General features: G+C 60.3%; 6 protein-coding genes across 6 annotated transcripts; 4 read left to right on the forward strand and 2 right to left on the reverse strand.

Moving 5' to 3' along the window:
* Positions 1–859: 859 nt before the first annotated feature.
* BXZ73DRAFT_81827 (uncharacterized protein) lies at positions 860–2,671 on the forward strand (the record flags this gene model as incomplete). The annotated part of the gene is made up of 7 exons (XM_048023585.1): positions 860–939; positions 963–1,240; positions 1,355–1,600; positions 1,725–1,893; positions 1,983–2,073; positions 2,097–2,307; positions 2,583–2,671. The coding sequence occupies 7 exons, from the start codon at positions 860–862 to the stop codon at positions 2,669–2,671; spliced, it is 1,164 nt and encodes a 387-aa protein (XP_047872335.1).
* Positions 2,672–2,885: 214 nt separating this feature from the next.
* BXZ73DRAFT_55299 (uncharacterized protein) lies at positions 2,886–3,272 on the forward strand (the record flags this gene model as incomplete). The annotated part of the gene is made up of 1 exon (XM_048021317.1): positions 2,886–3,272. A coding segment is annotated over one exon (387 nt), but the record flags the coding sequence as incomplete, so codon positions are not given.
* Positions 3,273–4,280: 1,008 nt separating this feature from the next.
* On the reverse strand, positions 4,281–6,882 carry BXZ73DRAFT_55309 (uncharacterized protein; the record flags this gene model as incomplete). Its single annotated transcript, XM_048021319.1, has 3 exons — positions 4,281–4,630; positions 4,702–6,427; positions 6,478–6,882. The coding sequence occupies 3 exons, from the start codon at positions 6,880–6,882 to the stop codon at positions 4,281–4,283; spliced, it is 2,481 nt and encodes an 826-aa protein (XP_047872337.1).
* Positions 6,883–8,344: 1,462 nt separating this feature from the next.
* On the reverse strand, positions 8,345–13,539 carry BXZ73DRAFT_106823 (uncharacterized protein; the record flags this gene model as incomplete). Its single annotated transcript, XM_048016734.1, has 5 exons — positions 8,345–8,906; positions 8,969–9,338; positions 9,383–12,218; positions 13,041–13,350; positions 13,493–13,539. The coding sequence occupies 5 exons, from the start codon at positions 13,537–13,539 to the stop codon at positions 8,345–8,347; spliced, it is 4,125 nt and encodes a 1,374-aa protein (XP_047872338.1).
* A 2,238-nt stretch (positions 13,540–15,777) lies between these two features.
* On the forward strand, positions 15,778–16,534 carry BXZ73DRAFT_106824 (uncharacterized protein; the record flags this gene model as incomplete). The annotated part of the gene is made up of 5 exons (XM_048016735.1): positions 15,778–15,858; positions 15,931–16,006; positions 16,069–16,259; positions 16,320–16,389; positions 16,443–16,534. 5 exons carry the CDS (start codon positions 15,778–15,780, stop codon positions 16,532–16,534), a joined length of 510 nt encoding a protein of 169 aa, XP_047872339.1.
* Positions 16,535–16,829: 295 nt separating this feature from the next.
* BXZ73DRAFT_20153 (uncharacterized protein) lies at positions 16,830–18,344 on the forward strand (the record flags this gene model as incomplete). The annotated part of the gene is made up of 4 exons (XM_048017595.1): positions 16,830–17,051; positions 17,744–17,923; positions 17,977–18,164; positions 18,227–18,344. Coding segments are annotated over 4 exons (708 nt in total), but the record flags the coding sequence as incomplete, so codon positions are not given.
* Between the last annotated feature and the right edge of the window lie 529 nt (positions 18,345–18,873).

Consider the following 18,873-nt stretch of genomic DNA (forward strand, 5'->3'; position numbering starts at 1 on the left):
GCGCTGGAGCAGTCGTGCTCGTTTGTGTTGGGTCGAGTGTGAGTGAGAAACGGAATTCTTTGCAAGCATAGTAGGCCGAGTGCCTTTGATAGGACATGCGGGACATATTGCGCATCGAACCTCTTGCCCGTGTAGTCGCACAAACTCTGGTGCAGAGCCGCGGAGACGACATGGATCAGCATCTGAAATTTCAAACGACAGGAAAGTTGTCTCACCGTGACTTCTGACAAGTTCTCCGATAGTTTTTGGTTCGCCATTCATATTGATGGTTGAACGAGGACCGGGAGACGGTCGCACTCAAGAGCGCGACCAGCTTGCACAAGTGATCATGTGCTGCGAAATCGGCCTGAAAGCGCTGGCGCGCGACGGATTCGGACGCTGCTGGCCTCTCACCCTCTCTTGCGTTCTCACCATGTCAAGCTTCGCTAGGGATCACCACGGGTAACCCTCGGGTCGCCCGAGGGCTACCCGTACCCTCACCCGCAGATACCGTGACCCGTGTAGCGCGGGTGGGGGTACACGCAGGTCCGCTGTTTCGACCCGGGGGTTCACTCGGGTACGGACCCTCCACGGGTCACCCGCGGGTACTGTACAGTAGTATCACGCAAAGATTATAAATAGTAACTACTAGTATGCAATGTCGTTTACAGGTGACGCATGGCCGAAGGACCGTTGGGCGCGAACGTACAAGGCACATCGGGTGTGGAAGAGCTGAGTGTGGGAGCGCCGGGGATTGGACGCGTTGAGGACACGGGCGTGTCGTGCAGCCACCCGTCGTTGCCGTGGGGAGGTCGTGTGTGAGGTGTGCGCGTGCCGCGCGGTTTGCCTCAAGGCACGGCCCGCATCGGCGGCGTAGTCGATGGCGCACGCGGGGACGAGGGTGGTGAGGGTGGTGAGGGAGGTGGATGCGCGGAGGTTGGGCGCGCACCTTAGAGCTGGGTCTGCATCGTGAACGCGCACAGGGCGTTTGAGCGGGAGAGGAGGGGGCGCGATGAAGGGAACGGAAGGGGTGCTTACTGGGGTACGTGGGAACGCCGTCGGGCTCGGGTGGTCGAGGGGACGGGGGAACAGGTCGAGGGCGGCACGGAGGATGACAAGGCCGAGGCGGATGAGGTCGAGGGCGGCGTGGATGAGGGCGACGCGCAGGCGCGCAGGGAGGTGGGGAGCGCGGGAGAGGACGAGGTGGAGGGCCGGGACGAGGTTGGGGAGGTGGAGGGCGACCTGAACGGAGGCGGGCGAGGTGAGCAGGCGGGGTGAGGCGGTGTGCGGGTCTCCGCTGCACATGGGAGTCTGCGGGGCGGAGCCGGGGGCGAGCATTGAGTGCGCGCTGTAGGGGGGCGTGCGGGACGTGCAGGGAGAACCGCCTGGGGCGAGCGATATGACGGGGTGCCGATGCGGCGAGGGTGTCCGAGGAGTAGGTCAAGGTGGGTGCGGAGAACTAGAGCGGAGCCCGAGCCCAAGCGCGGACGTCGACGCAGACGGCGGGAGGCCGTAGCCCGACGCACGCCGGGATGCACGAGCTCGCTCGCGCCCAACGCGGACGTGGACGTGTCGAGTGGTGCCTGGGAGAGCGGCTGGCGCATGGGCGACATACGTGGAGGTGGGCGAGGCGTAGGAGGCTGGTGCAGAGGAGGACGCGAAGGAGGAGGGTGGCGCAGGTGGAGGCGGGCGACGGAGAGGCGAATGACGCATGGTGGTGGGCACTGTGGACGTGGGCGACGCAGAGGCGGGCGACGCAGAGGCAAAGGAGGCCGGTGCAGAGGAGAACGGCGCGGAGATTCGAGACGACGTGGACACGGAGGACGCGGAGGAGGAGGAGGGCAGCGGAGGCGAAGGCGGGCTAGGTGGACATCCCGGCACGAACGAGCTGGACATGCAGGAGAGCGGAGGGGGGTGAGGCAGGTAGGCGTACATACTCACCGAACTAGAAAGAGGTCGCCGTAACTCACGGCGGCCCCTATATCCTCATCTCCTGGGGGAAGACGTCTGGGTGGACGTCCTCCGCATGCCGTAGGTGTCGACGCGGAGGAGCGCAGCGCAGGCGAGGCGGAGGGCGGTGAGGAGGTGGACGACGTGCGCGAAAGTGGACAAGGCAGAGGAGGTGGTGGGCGACGAGGAAGGCCGCGACGCGGGCAGAGGTGGACAACGCGGACACGGAGGGGGCGGAGGTCGAGGTGTGCGACATGGACGCGGAGGTTAAGGGCCAGGTGGAGGCAGGGGCGAGGACGGGCGGCGAAGGATGGGAAGGGGGCTGGGAGACGGGTTGCGCCAGGAGAGGACCCGCACACCAAGTGCCGTCTCGGGGTGGTTTGCGAGGAGGTTGCGGAGTGGCCAGTCGGGGTTGCTTGTGCCGGTGTGGACGACGCGAGGGAGTCTCAGGGCGCTTGCACGGCCGTGGCATGCACGGGTAGACACGGGTCCCGCGGGCCGGCTGCGGGTACCCGTGGTGTGCCGCGGGTGCTCTGACCACTACCCGTACCCTCACCCGCGCGACCCCCACCCGTGACCCGCGCGGGTTTTGCATACCCGTGATGATCCCTAAGCTTCGCCATCCACTCCTCCATCCTCGATCTTGATGTCAGTCCCACGGGATCTCTACGCCATCCTGTCGACCTTCATCTTTCACTCCTTGGTCGCCTTCCACCTGAATTACGTGACCGCAAAGTCGTGAGTGTCTCATCTCTAATCCTCGAGTCTCGACTGCGCTGACCCCACAACCATAGCCCCTCCACATTGCTGTCTTCCTGCCTGCTGAATACGCCTCTCACATATTTCCACTCTCCCTTATATCCGCTACGCCTTTACCCAATCCGCTGGGAGTAGAGATACGCAGTGAGGCTGAAACGACCCAGGTACGTGTCCCGATTCCCCATGTGTTTCAAGACTGTTCATTCTCGTCCAAGATTGTAGAGCTTCTTCACGGAGCCCCCCCTTCCTTCCTTCCAATACCATTTACTTTCAACCCTCGGAACGGGGAAGACTGGCAGGCAATGTCCGAGCGGATCAGTGACTGGCTCCTCTCCCAAGTCCAAGATCGCTCTTCCGCGCTCTGGACTTGGGGCCGGGAGGCGTTCTGGATCGCATTCATTGCCGCCCATCCCTTGTTCCCTGGCGGCGAATGGCCGCGATGGTCGCCTGAAATCGCGCTTGACGGTGTATTTGTTCGTCACTGGGTATATAACATGGACCGTAGACGAGTTTTCGGTGGTTCATACGATGTGTACGGCGAGCTCTGGGCTCGTTTCAGATACCATGTCTCCTTTGTTTTGTAGAAGCATCCTCCTCTATATTTAGTAGTTTCGTCCGCGCCACCTGTCATCCACCCCGACGCCGTTATAGCCATGCGATGGACACTCAACGCAGATACGATATTTCACATACAATCCTGAAGATTTCGTATTGATAGACCACCATACTTCTTGGCCGATGCATCACGATAACTTGCCCTAAACATACGACTACATTCGGATGAGATCTCATGTGCTCCAATGGGTACCTTGTCCATATGCGAAACAGGATACACCAGAAACATCCCTGCGTGCCTCCAGGGTGAGGTCTGACCTGATATGGTGCTTCATCAGTCGTACATCCTGGCAAACCCTGCACGATCTACAGGCTCACAAATCCAGTCGATCTATTCTAAGAGATAACGGTCGATTGGGCGTGTATTGCACGCATTTTGGGGGGTGTGAGGGCTCAGTACAGGCACACCCAGCCAACTCCAGCTATTGCATTGTGTACCATTAGGTGCGCATTTTAAATACAAGCGGATCCCAAAAGGAACGGAGGGAAACGGAGAGGAGGGCACATCAGGAAAAAACGATTTGCTCGAGGGCATCAGTCTGAACCGGGGGGCGCGCACGTGCTCGTACCCATGGAACAGAGTGCTCTGGAGAGCTATGGAGCAGGAGATTGAGATCAAGAGCCTGCCCGAGCTTCGATGGCGGCTCTCTCGATCTCGCGCATTGTCCGTGCTGCTCCAGGGGTCTCCTGTGTCTCGCCTACCACGCTGGCGGTCTCATGGGTCACCTGTGCTGCTTCCGCGAGCTCTCGCGCATCGCACCTAGTAAGCGCGGCCTCCAGTGTCGGCCTGGCCGCTGAACGAGGGCTCTCGAGTTCACATCCGAACCCAGTTTCGGACAAGATGGGTGCCCAGTGCGACGCCGATGCAGGCCGGGTGACGGATATGTGCGTAGGTCTGCGTGCAACGAGCGCGTGGTCAGACTTGATGACGATCTTGCCGAGCTGGTGCATGGTGGATCGGAGGCGTACATGGCATATCATTGACCGTTACGTAGGTATCGTAGCAGAATGAAATCGTGATGGCGAAGGTACGGATTAACATAAAATTTCTGACATTTATCGAGCACATTATCTGTCGTCCAAGTCGGGTCAACACTGCGGCCCCATACAGGTATTAGGTGACAACTACGAACAATCGAGGTGATGGGTATGATAGAGGATCGATGGCGGCGATGGTGGGTAGAGACTGATACACGAAACATACCAGTGATTGGGTCGGGCTCACGGAATGGGGTGAACCATTCAACGTACGCAAGCGGATGCTCAAAACGAGCTCCGAATGTCGCTGGTACACGAAAGATAGCTCGGACTCGAGCCACCCGCAAACCTGCAAGATCGGAGAAATGATCAGTGCCTATTAGATCACTAGAATCTCGCGGGTGAGAAACGGGCACATACCTTCAACGGAGACCACGGGCCCCGCATCCGTCGGATCCACTCCAGGTTCCCATGCAAGGACCGTGTCGAAATGAGCCGGGGTTGCAGGATGGAGCGGACGAGCTGGCTGCCGAGGTGAAGCCCGGACGATGTCCTTTATGGGTGTTGAGGAGACTTGGCGCAGTGCGGGGAGATAAAGGGACATTCGGCGGTATACTGGAAAGGTTTGACTGGCGATGAATATTGTAGGGGGGCGGCGACGGGAGAGGAAGACAGTTTTGAGGAAGGCTTCAAGATTCTGAACGAAATTGACGCAACCAAATCGTTGGACGAGATCGCGGATGGTGACGGCAGGGAAAGGGGGTTTCTTCGCAATGACATAGGGAGGGAGCATACCGTCGGGAGCATCCATTTCGCTCATCATAACATCTCCATCCGCATCCTCATCACCACCTGCCGCCGCGTGGCCGTGTACCATACCCGAAGCCTCGCCCGTCCTCTCGGATGCGAGTTTTGCGCGTCCTTCTTCCTTGGCCCAGTCGAGGAAAAGCTGGAACCGATGTATTGCCTCTTGCCGATTCAACCAGACTGCCATCTGCTTGATGTACGCTCGTTTGTTGGAGGCGTTGTATCCTCTTTTGGTGCAGTCGATATGCAGGCGTTCGGAAGCTTCGGTGTTGAAGCCGTCGGCGGGTCCGAGCCTGCGGATCGAGAGAGGGTAGTGGAGCGCGGCGTGGAATTTGGGGATATTGAAGTGTTTACGGATGCCGAGTGAGACGAAGACGCCTTTGTGTTCGTGGAATGCGCGCCATGAGGACTCGAGGAGAGCGAGTGAGCGACTAGTGTGAGCTTCAAAGTGGGAGTAATAGATGAAGTCGAGAACCGCGCGCGCGGCGCGCACAACATCCGGTGCAGCCGCGCCCGTGAGAGCGCCGAGGAAAACGCGCTCCATGCTCTTGTACTCCGTTCCCGTCCACTGCGACACCAGCGATATCCCCTTCTTGAAGTGCCGGAGACTGGGGTGGGATGGCATGGCTTTGAACCGCTTGTCGAGCTCATCCGCCCCGCCAGCAAGGGCGTCTGTCACCCATGAGACGGTATGGTCCTTGAACACTCCCTTGTGTAACTGATGCAGTAGGTCCGGCGTGAAGCACCCAAAGATGTCGCAATGGGGATGGTCGCGCCAGAAGGGGTCGACGGGTCGTAGGCCAAGGTCTTTGAAGTCGGAAGGTTTGTGTCCTTGGTCTTGATCGTCGATGATATCGCAGACTGACTCTTGGTCCTTCATCACGGAAGGGTCTGGGTCGCCAAGAGACCTTGCAGGGACGGCGCACTTCGGGCAGTAGTTCTCCTGGCAGCACAACACAAGGCACTGCTCTGGATGGTCCGCAACATACGCCGCAATGATCGGGTGAACTCGCCGGATAAAACCATCTGCACAGACCATCTCGACGCCGTCCTTCGCTGCCGCCTTCAATGGTTCAAGAATTTTGGCCATGCAGTGATGGAAAAGTCGCCATCCTTCGGCCGACCTGGTGGACTTCTTGAAGCATTCGAGCTTCGTCACCGGTATGTACCCGATCAGAACTGTTGCACGCATTGAGGGTTGACGACGAACACCCTTCGCGATGTTTCCTATTGTGAGATAGACGGGCCAGGCCTGTTTGTCCCCGGAGAAGCGTGAGAGCTGCGTCTTATCAGACGATAAGATGACGGGGGCAATGGTGGCTCCATCCGGAAGGTCTCCCTGCGTTGGTACGTGAGACTGTGTTTCTCAGCGATGCTTCAGGTACTCACCTGCATTTCCCACCACCAGTCGGCTGTCCACATCTCCTCAATCACGATCTCCGACCCATCTGCTCGTGCGACAAGCCTCTCTGGGCCGAACTTGAGGAACTCACGGAATGCTGGGTTTCCGATGAGTTCGCGGATGCATTCCACTGGATCTCGTCGCCATAACTCCACGTCTTCTGTCTTTGGTGCGCCTGCCTCGTCCACCTCATCGCCCACCACCTCCCACTCATGACAGATCCAATCTGCCGTGCTTGTTGGTAGCTGATCGAGCTTCTTCAAGAGCTCGTACTTGTTTTTGAAGGACAAGTCTGCTGTATGGCGAACCTGCAAAGGTTCAATTAGGTGAGTCTCGATTCGTTCATCATTGCGTAGAGTGTGCGTGCAGGTGTGAGCCGACGTCACAGGCATGCGCTTGGGCTGGGAGGGTGTGCAGCCAATGGTGTCCGCCAGACTACCCAAGCGGCACCCTTCCACGCCTGCGTGTTGTGGTTGGTTGCACGGCCTCGCGGGCTGCACGCATGCATGACGCACCAGGGCTTAGATGATCTGACACGCACCAATGGTAGTGACAGGTAGTTCTCGATGGCCTCCTGGCTTAGCCCACTCGTCAGCAGCCACTTCGCCACGTCCCACTCCTCCTCGGATGCGAATGGCGAGACAAGAGGGAGGTTGCCTTCAAGCTTTTGAGCAAGCAGATGTTCGAACTGGGTGCGTGCTCTGCGTAGCCTTTCGCCCGCACGGTTTGACTCAGGATATTCACCGCTGATGGGACGCTAACGCCGGGAGGCGCGCGAAGAAGGGGTGCGAAGGGGATCGCGTGCGAGCTCGTCGAGCTTGTACCACGGGAAGTCGGCCCGGCGCGAGAGGGGAAGGCGAGCGCGAGAAGGAGAAGGAGGAAGCGCGATGCGCGCGGAGACGATGTGGAGGACGGCGAGACGGCTGAGGCGGATGGCGGAGGACGGACGTGCGGAAGGCGGAGGACTGACGTGCGGGAGGCGGCGGCGGCGGCGGACTGAGGGCGGACTTGGGTGAGTGACACGCACGATATGGGGGCGTCGAAAACTGTCGATAGAGCACAACGACGGCTAGACTAAATACACGAGTGAGTGCGAGGCGTAGTAACGAGTCTGTGCGGGCTGAGAGCGGGCATACCGGCGAAGGAATGAGGCAGAATAATCGAAAGGAAGGTAGGGAGAGAGACGAGGGAATGTAAAGTGGAGGCCGCGCAGCCGCCGTGTGGTCACGAACTATGGCAGCGAGACATGCGGAGGTGTTTGGTAGGGCGAAGCATGTACCGAGGAGGCTGGAATATTGTATAGATGAGACAGAAGTAGCGGAAACGGGGCGGAGCGGGAGATGTGGGGCAACGAGAGGGAGCCGCGTGCGCGCGCAGCAACGCAGTGGCGGCGACGTCGGGCTGGCATGGGGCGCGGGCGTCGGTGAGGTAGTGGTTGGTGCGGCGCGCAGACCGGTGGAGGTGCGGTTGCAGCTGGGTGGTTTGGTACGAGGCGCGCCGCGCGCGCGTGGCCGCGCGGCATGCGCATCATCCCCTCCCTACTTAGATATGAACCCACCAGGGGTTATATCTCAAGCGGGAACTGAGACGAAGCGGCAGCGCGAGCGTGGTGGGACAAGACAAGAGCGGAAGCAAGTGGCACGAAGCTGCTGCGGGGATGTGGGGACCGAGACAAAGCATAGCGCGAAGCCGTGCGGGCGGAAAAAATTGGGGGGTGGAGGAGCGTCTTGTACGCTGCGGGGACGCAGGAGAGCGGTTCCAAGAGGGGGCGTACCAGGTAATGAAGCCAAGACCCTCCCTACTTGAACCTGAACTCCGCGGCATACTCCAGATGCGCGCATCGGGCGCCCTGCTCTACAGCGCGTCTTCATCGTCTTCGACGTGGTCGGGGGTGATGGATTCGGTGGGGTCGAGCTCGTCGTCGTCGCCGAGGGACGTCGCAGCTCTGCGATTGCGCAATAGCACCGCATAAGGGCCAAGATATCGCGGCCGCGTCCTTTTATTGAGAGATTTCTCGCTGGCGACGTCGCGGACGAGCACGAGTGTGCCGCGCGTGGAGTCGAAGTGGTGGATGGTGGAGGCGAGCTCGCGCTTGAGCTTCTTCGCGGCGAGAATGCGGGCGGCGTAGACATTGGCGTGGGTGCGGACGATGTCTTCGCGGCGGTGTGCGAGCGTGCGGGCGCGGGTGTTGATGAGTCCGTCGGGCGGGAGTTCGAGGAAAGTGGCTTCGGCGAGGTCAAGAGGGCGGGCCGGGTGAGACCCAGTGACAGCGGAGTGTGCGGAGCAGTCGAGGCAGCGATGGACGGTGTTGTGGTCGGCCCAGAGGATATGGTGGTGGTATTGCGGCCAGCGCGATTGGTCTCTGTCGACGGCCTTGAAGAGAGCTTGACGCATGTCGAAGGGCAGTCGCGCGATGCTGCCGTTGGCGTAGTGTGTTTTGGCCGGCTTCTTGTGCTCTTCTTTACAACGGTTTTGTACTTCTTCTTGGCGGAAACAACGGCGGGGGCCGGCACTGAGGAGCTGATGGAAGACGTGGAGGGAAGAGACGAGATGGATACCGGACACGGGGCAGATGGTGATGGAGCATGTGAATGGATGGAGAAGGCGAGGATAGAAGAGTGGGGTGAGTCGGGGTAGTAGAGCGTATACGGAACAGAAGGGTTACGGAGGGTGTCAGTTCTGGGGAAATCGGGGTCGCAGCCGGATAAATAGAGTAGTAGGTCGAGGTCGAAGAGGCTGATGTTGTCGCCGAGATTAGGATAGGCTTTGATGGCGGGGGTGGGAGAATCAGGATGGGGGCCGGCGATGAGTGCGATATCTCCCTGATCATGGACCAGATCCTCGACACCTAAAAATCCTGCTGTTCTTGTTCGTCTCGCGAGGCGTACTCACCCATCTTGAACTCCGGTGGTCGCCGAGGCGCGGTTGGGATAGTGGTGTTGGCGCCAGAGTACGGATCGGTGAGTGTTATAGTCTGAGATCCGTCGATACGGGTGCGGACGATGCTGGCTGCGCAGACGGAGAAGGGGCGGCCGAGGAGGACGTCATAGGCGGGCGAAGCAATGATGTGGAAGGGGAGGTACAGCGAGAGTGTGCCCACTTGAACGGGGACGTTGCGGGCGAGGCCGAGGGAGTAGTTGAATTCGCCGTTGGCGCTTTGCATGCGGAGGATGATTTTCGGGTCATACGCTAACCCTAGGTGATGACAGACGGCCTCGGACATGGCCAGGACGGAACAACCAGAGTCGAGGATGCAAGAGACACGTGTCTTGTTGAGGAAGACGGCATCAAGCGCGTGGATGGAGGTAGACTCGACCGCCTCGAAGACATCGCGAGGCGCACCTGGAGGGAGACTTTTGAGGTACGCTTCCACTGGGTCTTGCGCGACGAGAGCATCGACGGGCGGGGATGCTTGAGCTGCAGCTGCAAAGGCGGCAGGCATGTTGTTGGCGAGAGCGCTGCTCCGTGAAGTGCGCATGTCGTGGGGGGAGGGCTGGGTGGTGCGGTCGACATCCTGAGTGAGTGCTGTCGTATTTGGAGTGCGCTTTGGGGTGACGAGGTTGCGGACGTAGGCACAGTAGTCCGGCGACATGGACAGTAGCTCGACCTCCGAGATGAGCTTGTTTTGTGCGGACAGATTGCGTTTTGCGACGTTTTTGAGGTGCTGTGGGTCATAGACAGGCGGGCGCGTGGAGAATGCGGGGGACGGTTTCGGGGCGGCAGATACGGCAGGTCGAGGAGGAGGAGCACCGAAGTTGCGCTGGGTGGGCGGAGCGTAGGTTGCATCACGGACGTCGGAGAACGGGTGCTCGCGCACGGGCAGGTGCGTCGTTGCGGACTTGTCAGAGGTGCTTGGGGGCTGACTGTATTCGTCGTCAGTGTCAGCAGCAGGCGCGGTCACAGGAACACCTTGTGCGGGACCCGGGAGAGGCGGCAGAGGTCGGGCGATGGCACGCGTCGGCTCGTCGGGGGCGCGGCGTACAGGTGCGTCCTCGTCTGGTACCTCTTCGATGCGCGCGGAGGGCTGCGGCAGGAGTCCTTCTGGGATGCGTGGGGCGGGCGTCAGCGGGCGCGGGGCGGGCGGAGCGTCGTCATTGAAGCGGACAAGGCGGCGTCCGGCGCGCTCAGAACGGCTGCTGGTAGACGGAGCACTGTGCTGCGCGCGGCGGCGCTCGAGGGCCAGGATCTCCTGTCGATGGCTCTCAATCTGATCCTCGAGGTCGAGGTCGAGATCGTGGGTTGGCGCGGGGGTGGGCAGCTGAGGGGCGGCGGCGGCAGTACTATAGGTAGATGCGGTAGAGACAGCGGCGACGGCAGAGTGGAGGATGTCGAGAAGCATCTGTGGCGCCGTGTTCACGACGGTGGACCGAGCATCCGGGTATGCTTGATGGTAGTTCTGGAATCGTTCTCGCATGGTGTTGCCGGGGGTCGTGCGTGGAACAAAGGAGCCGTTGGGAAGGACGAGCTTGCCGTCCACAGCGCGCCGTGTCATGAATCCGGCCGCGATGTCGGCGTCAACGTGCGGACAGGTTCGGATGCCGTGCCCAGCGTCGTCACAGTAAAAGCATCCCGCAGACTGCGGTACAGCGGCGGGGAGGTGTGGAGGTCGGTCGCGAACGAGGGCTACTGGGGCTGCTGGTTGCGCGGTGCTCATGCGCTGCTGGCTGAAGAACATGTTGAGAGTCTCCACGAGCTGGGCGACTTCGGACTTGACCGGTGTTGCAGCAGGGACTGGGGCAGTGGGACTAGCGGTGGCGCCAAGGCTGATGACCGACGCTTCGAGGACGTGGTGCGCGGCAGCCGTGACCTGCGCGATAGTGTATGCGTCCCGCGGATATCGGACGGCGGTCTCGGTGATGCGAAGGCGGTCGAGGACGGAGGTGCGCATCGTGGGAGGGAGGCCATTGATGAACAGATGGTCACGGTCTTCGGTGCGGAGCTGCCGTCCTGCAACAAGGACAGTGGCAATGGCCCGGAACTGTCGACTGTAGATGTTGAAGTCCGCAGTTGAGTCGAGCGTACCGCGCGCCGTTGTTGAGACGTGGAGGTCGAGGTCGCGAAGGCTGTAGAGTCCGGTGCTGTTGTCGCCGACGTACTCCTTCTTGACGGCTGCTTGGAACTCTTCATACGTCCTAGTGTCGTCCGTGAATTCTTCGAGTGCACGCCAGGTCGTCTTCTCAGAATCTGGAGCATAGCGGACCGTGTGTGTCTTCTTCTCCTTGTCGGTAAGAGGGGCGGCTTGGTCGAAGATGTAGTCCAGGTCTTCGAAGAAGCCGATAATGGAGCGGGCGTCGGTGGTAGGGCTGAAGCTGGGAGCGCCCGAAGCACCACGGAACGGCATGCGAAACGGCTGAGCCATGGTGGGATGTTGCTGGAGGTCGGTAAGGACGGGAGGGGAGGTTGGGAGGTTGGGATTGGGGTGCGTGAGCGGAAGTTGTGACCACTGGTCTAACGAGGTGTTGAGATAGGAGAGATCTGGGGAAACGGGGCGACTCGGTGCGGGGAAGGGGAGGTTGCGAAGGAGGATGGAGCGGATCTCTGACTCAGAATCTGAGTCGGAGAGGAGGTCGTGGAGGCGGTTGTGAGTGGCTAGTGGCGAAGGTACGTCGTCAAAGAATTCGTCGTCACTGAAGAGCTCTTGCACAGCGATGCGCCAAGTAGCGCGTTCTTGTTCTTGCTCGGCTTGAAGCCGGAGGGATGCACGTGTTGTGCGCGACGTGCTGGAAGACTGCGGGAGGGATGGCGGAGGTTGAGAAAGCGGTGATGCGGGTGGAGAATGTGTGATGGACGAGAGCAGGGAAGGCGGAGAGGTCGTGACGGAGGTGAGTGGGCTACTCGCCGAGTACAGAGGCTCGAACTAAAGCAAATGCTCTAGCTGATACCCTCGCGGTGGGCTCCAAGTTGATGGGACGCTAACGCCGGGAGGCGCGCGAAGAAGGGGTGCGAAGGGGATCGCGTGCGAGCTCGTCGAGCTTGTACCACGGGAAGTCGGCCCGGCGCGAGAGGGGAAGGCGAGCGCGAGAAGGAGAAGGAGGAAGCGCGATGCGCGCGGAGACGATGTGGAGGACGGCGAGACGGCTGAGGCGGATGGCGGAGGACGGACGTGCGGAAGGCGGAGGACTGACGTGCGGGAGGCGGCGGCGGCGGCGGACTGAGGGCGGACTTGGGTGAGTGACACGCACGATATGGGGGCGTCGAAAACTGTCGATAGAGCACAACGACGGCTAGACTAAATACACGAGTGAGTGCGAGGCGTAGTAACGAGTCTGTGCGGGCTGAGAGCGGGCATACCGGCGAAGGAATGAGGCAGAATAATCGAAAGGAAGGTAGGGAGAGAGACGAGGGAATGTAAAGTGGAGGCCGCGCAGCCGCCGTGTGGTCACGAACTATGGCAGCGAGACATGCGGAGGTGTTTGGTAGGGCGAAGCATGTACCGAGGAGGCTGGAATATTGTATAGATGAGACAGAAGTAGCGGAAACGGGGCGGAGCGGGAGATGTGGGGCAACGAGAGGGAGCCGCGTGCGCGCGCAGCAACGCAGTGGCGGCGACGTCGGGCTGGCATGGGGCGCGGGCGTCGGTGAGGTAGTGGTTGGTGCGGCGCGCAGACCGGTGGAGGTGCGGTTGCAGCTGGGTGGTTTGGTACGAGGCGCGCCGCGCGGCATGCGCATCACCGCGCCATAAATGCTTGGGGATACCGCCCGCATCCTCATCTTCGACTTCTTCAACCGTCACCCTTCCTGGACCAGGTTGTCGACTGTTCGAACTGGGATCTCGTGCGCCGTCAACGGGAAGGTGCAGGTCCGGGGAAGGCGCCAGTGGGATAGTCACGTTGTCGACCTCGAAGGTTTCGAGAGAAGGGCTTGCTGGAGGTGAGTGGAGAAGTTCTCGAACACGCTGATTTTGTCGCTCATTCCGAGTTGTTCTGCATGTGGTAGACTGGGTGATATGAGAGTGCACTCCTTGAGCTGTGGGGAATAAGGCTGTTTGCGGCTCCGGCTCACTTCGCGGGTAAACCCGGGATGATCCGGAGCCGTGAGCCGGGGATCATGAGCCGGGCGGCTCCAGCTCTTCCCGGCTCCGGCTCCCAGCGGCTCCGGATCAAGGAGGCTGAAAATTGGCGGATCTGCGGCTCGATCCACGGATTATCCGCAGATTCTCAATACACATACCATGTAAGATATGTCATACGAAATCCATTTAAAGCATCTTTCTAACGATATAACATGTGTGTGATTTGGTGCAGAAGTGACTGAGATATTGATATAGTACTATTTTCTTGCATTTCGAGAGCTTTTGGCGCCTGCATCCGGCGTCTGTACGCGGGAATCCGTCCCGATCAGGCAGTGTTTGGATTCGAACGCGGGTCTCGCGCGTCGCTTGCTCGCCGTCCGCGTCATCCCTCCTCCAATCTTTCCTCATTTCTCCGCTTGCCTTCCACCCTCCGTCCGCGCGGTGTCATCGCGTTAGCGCGTGCGGCCATCCTCAAGCCCCCCAGTTGTGCTATGGGGTCGCGGTGAGCTCCCGCGGCCCCGATCTCCTCTGGTGAGTTTTCCCGCGTCCTTGCCCGTCTCGCGCTCACCCTCTCGCGATCCCCCAGCTTGCCCCCGCCTCGCCCTCATCGATCATCTCGCGTCGCCCACCGCCACCTCCGCGTCGTCTTCAGCACCACACGTCTCGCGCACCTCCCGTCTCGCCCGCGTTACGCGTCTCGCCCGCGTCGCCCTCGGCCTCGCCCGCGTAGCCCACGTCCCCCGCGTGCCCCGCGTCGCCCGATCCTCCGCCCACGCGGCGTCATCGCGCGGGGGTACGTGGCCGTTCTGTGGGGTCGCGGAGACCCCCCGCGGCCTCGATCTGCCCTGGTGAGTACTCCCCCGCCCCCTCTGCTGCCCGCGTGGCCTCCCCCTCCCCTGCGCTCGCAACCCCCGCCGACCCGCTCCCTGGACGACCCTCGCCCCCGTCCTCGTCCTCGTCCTCATCCTCCTCACCCTCGCTGACCTCGCCGTCACCCGTCTCAGCCGCAAACCAAGCGTCGCCTTTATCCCCATCCCTCTCCCCCTCGTCGCGATTGCGCCCGCGTCGTGCACTTGTCCACATCGCCCTCGTTCGGCGCGTCCACACCCACGGCCCTCACTTCGCCTGCGTCGCCCGCGTCTCGCCCGCGTCTCCCTCGTCTCGTCGCCTTCACCTCGTCCACCTCGCCCTGCGCCCACGTCGTGTCCACAACATCCTAAGCGCCCTCGGCCGTGTCGCCCTCGTCTGGTGCGCCCACGCCCGTGCACCCCACCTCGCCCACGTCTCCCACATCGCTCCTGCGTCCCCCGCGTCTTCCCCACGTCCCCCACGTCCCTCGTGTCTCCTCCGTCTTGTCGCCTTCGCCCTTGTCCACGACGTCCGTACCCGCGTCGCCCACCGCGCCCTCATCCACATCACCCTCGTCCGGCGCGCCCTCGCCCACGTCGCCCGCGTCTCGCCCACATCTCTCGCGTCTTGTGGTGGGTGCCCTCGTCCACGTCGTCCGCTTCCCCCGCGTAGCCCTCGTCCGGCGAAACCGCCCGCGCCATCCCCACATCGCCCGCGTCCCGTCCCCGTGTCGTCTCAACCCTCGCGCCCACTTCGCCCATCTAGCCTGCCCTTCCCGCGTTGCCCCCGCGTCATCTCCGCATGTCCCTTGTCGGACGCGTCGCCCCCGACACCCACATTGTTTGCAATCTGTATTGGTGTATCTCGTAGTATACAAATATAAATTTGTGTGTGCCACTTCTGCATGTACTAAGTCTGATGAACAATGAGGATGAATGTTTTCCTACGACCTGAAATGATGTGATTGAGTGAGAAGGATCCTCAGAACCCATAGACCCGCAATGAGCCACAGAGTGCGGCTCATTCGGCGGCTCGATCCGCGGATTGCGGCTCCAGATCGCGCGGCTCCGGCTCTTCCAGCGGCTCTGATCCATGCGGATCTGGATCAAGCCCCCGGAAGTCGCCTGATCCGTGGGTTCGGATCCGGATCATCCGTGGATCGATCCGCAAACAGCCTTAGTGGGGAAGCTTCGGCTGCAAAATTGACAGATGTAATGGCGGACACCGCGGGGCATGGTGTACAGCAGTGGAGGGGAAGTCCAGTGAGACGGATGGAGGTACTACACACAAGCTCCCGTTAGCCTGGACATTGACAAGCTGACGCATTTTTTTCAGCGGCAAACACTGCCCCACCGTTGCGACTCACGTCACTCCATAGCAACTTAACAGCTCCACCACCTGGAGCCCACGCAGACCTTCCCTCTTCATGGCTCCCTCCACCCGCACGAAGAGACCAGCTCCCGGTTATGACTCGTCACAAGAGAATCAGCCCCCATCGGAAGACGAGGTGAGATCTACCTTGCAGTTTGCCACACAGCATTGCCGTATACGGACAGACTACTCAAATTAGGTACCTCAGAATCACGATGAAGAGCCTCAAGTGCAGCCTAGGGAGAAGCGAAGGCGGAAATTGACCGAGAAGCAGCGGCAAGCAGGTTCGTCATCACCTTGGCTTTGAGTTGTCTTCAGGGAGTTCAGACATAGACATCATTTGCAGATATCAACGATGACGAGCAAACCGAAGCTCGACTGAAGCGTCAGCTCCAGAAACACCGGAAGAAAATGAAGACGAAGAAACAAGGCGTGGAAGTGAACGATGACAATGAGGACTCCATGGGGCCAGAGTCAGAGGACGACGAGGTCGACAGCAGTGGCGTGGTTTTGCGCAGCAACGGTATGCGTGCCAAGGTCTGTAGTACTTCGGGATTTTGCTCACTAGGCTCACCGAAACTCATTGACGGTTCTCAGGTGCGCGAACGATACGAGACCCCACAGCACCCAGTCCCTGCAATGCACATCACTCGCCGGGAGGGTCATGGTAGGTCTCCGCAAGAGGATACAATGGATGGGTCACCCTGCCAACAACCGCAGCGTCACTCCGAACTGCAGTTGCTGCCACAACCTCCTGCCTCGCAACCACCCTCACGCCCTCAGCCCTTGTCTTCCCCATCGCGTGGACGTGACCATGAGCTATTCCGTTTCTCACCATCACGCGGTCGTGCACCATCGTCCCCTGCCCAGGCGTCACACGCCAGTCCTGTGACATCGTCCCGCCGCACTCGCTCATTGTCACGACCCTGGCCCTCGCCATCCCGCACGCATTCATTGCCCCGCAATCAATCACGGTCCCGTGGCCTGGGTCTGTCCCATGTCCGGCAGTTGTCCACCTCACCAGCTCGAGCAGGCCCTATCACCAGTGCGACCAACCTGTCGCTTCTGCGCAATGGTATCAGTCTGAAGAGCCGCCCATTTGTTAGCGACTACGTTCCGGACATCAAGTCTCTGCTGGATCAAACCGTTGATGGGGTATATTGCTACCTATATACCACTAATGCATTCCCCAATCGCCATGATTTGCAACGCACTGTCGTGGGTGCGTGGCAAGCTGTATGCGCATCCCACAGAACTCTAGCCCCCGAAGCACCTGTGTATGCCCTAGATGAACGCATGGTCCGTGCAGTACGTCATCCCATAGTCGCTGTTCCATCTAGGATTGGTGTGCTCACATTGTCTGGAACTGCAACTACAGGTTTCGGCACGGCGGTCTAACGCTCGTGGTGAGCTGTATTCCAAGCTTCGCACCCTGACAGCAAAAGGGTACGGCTTTCGGGAGAGCGACAAGGCAAGAGACTGGAGCGAGAACGCTAAGCTCAGTGCTGGGCTACTCGTTGAAGGGACATTCCATCACAAGGTGTGTCTATTTATCGACTCGGGCACATAGGGACTCGAGGGTCACTGGTACGCACAACTCGTGAGATGCGCACGACGTGTGCAGCTCACTGTGCACGACGTGTGCATCTCACTGTGTGAGAGCCAAGATACATAGTATGGCTTACCACGCTTGCGACTCCGTGTGTTGTTCACCGTGTGCGCGAGGTGTGCAGTTCACCCTGCACGATGTGTGCAGCTCACAGCCCACGAGGTGTGCAGCTCACCACACCGTGTGCGAGGTGTGCAGCTCATCGCGCGACGCGCGACTTGACGCGTGGCTCACTGCGCCATGCGCGACTTGACGCACGGCTCACTGCGCCACGCGCGACTCGGTGGGCAGCTCACCGCGCCATGCACGACTTGGTGGACAGCTTACCGCGCTGCATGCGAGATGTGTATAGCTCACCGCGCGGCGCGTGAGACGCCGATAACAAGTCTGACATGTTTTCTAAAACACCTAGACATATGATCTTGGAGCACCAGGACGCCCACCGATGAGAGACCGGTTCGCGGAGAGCGCCATCGTTTTTGATGCGATCCGCGCATTCTTCTTTGACCGAGCAGAAACCAGTATCGCGTTTCGCTTCCCTACGCAGTTTAATCCGATGCCAAATGCGGTCATTGCGCTGGTGATGACAGTGGTGGGTGTCAATGACTCGTCTATTGTTCCTTCAGTACTGACAATCTCCTCTAGATCAGAGGTCACATTGCGGAATGGGCTACAGGCAAGCGTGTAAATGACAAGTTCAAGGCCGAGAGCGACACAGGGACGGTGGGGCATACCCACCACTACCGGGGCTTTCTCGAAGACCTCAAGCAGTTTGGAGACGCAAACCCTCAAGCGTGGTTGAACATCCGGACACGTATGTACTCGAAGGCCTTGTGAGTCAATGCCTCCATCTCCGCGCATCTGTGCTAACGAGACACATCCAACTTCTTTACAGCCGCGCTGGCGGAGGAGCCGAACTCGACACCTCAACAGCTCGTGTCTCGAGAGCCACCATGGAGAGTGCCACCAGTCAGCTGGAGGGGCGAATGGGGCTCACCGACAGCGAGCCGGAGGACTCTTAGATGTTCGATTACCGTTAGAATAATGCCATTCCGATATTTCTCTCCGATCTCGCACTGCGGTCAGCCCATCCGAGCCGCCCTTTCGCAGGTTGCATGGTCCAACAATAGCGACTCCATTACACCCCATAGACAGTCTCTTGTGGTGCTCCAGAGCAACGTGCTCCAGTGTACTCCAGAGCACGTGCTCCAGTGTACTCCAGAGCACGTTCTCTGCTGTGCTCAAGTGAACTCGAGAGCACTCGCCGAGCGCGGCACTGTCTCTCTATAGCGCGTGGGCGCGGCGACGCGATCTCTGGCGTCTACAGAAGTGGGACTTGTCTCCGGGAACGTCAGCATCTCTAGAGACTCTCAAGAGCACTGGAGACAAGCTTTTTTTTCCTGATGCAGGGCAGGGCGCAGGAACAGCGAGCTCGCTGTTGGGGGCGGCGAGCACGGGTGGCGGAGTGGGGAGGCGCCGGTGGAGACCCGGTGGCGCGCAGCGTCCGGAGATGTCGGGGCCATCAAGGGCGCGGGGCGCGGC

This window comes from Epithele typhae (genome assembly GCF_022376455.1).
Source record: "Epithele typhae strain CBS 203.58 chromosome Unknown BXZ73scaffold_92, whole genome shotgun sequence".
In the NCBI taxonomy this organism is placed as follows: domain Eukaryota; kingdom Fungi; phylum Basidiomycota; class Agaricomycetes; order Polyporales; family Epitheliaceae; genus Epithele; species Epithele typhae.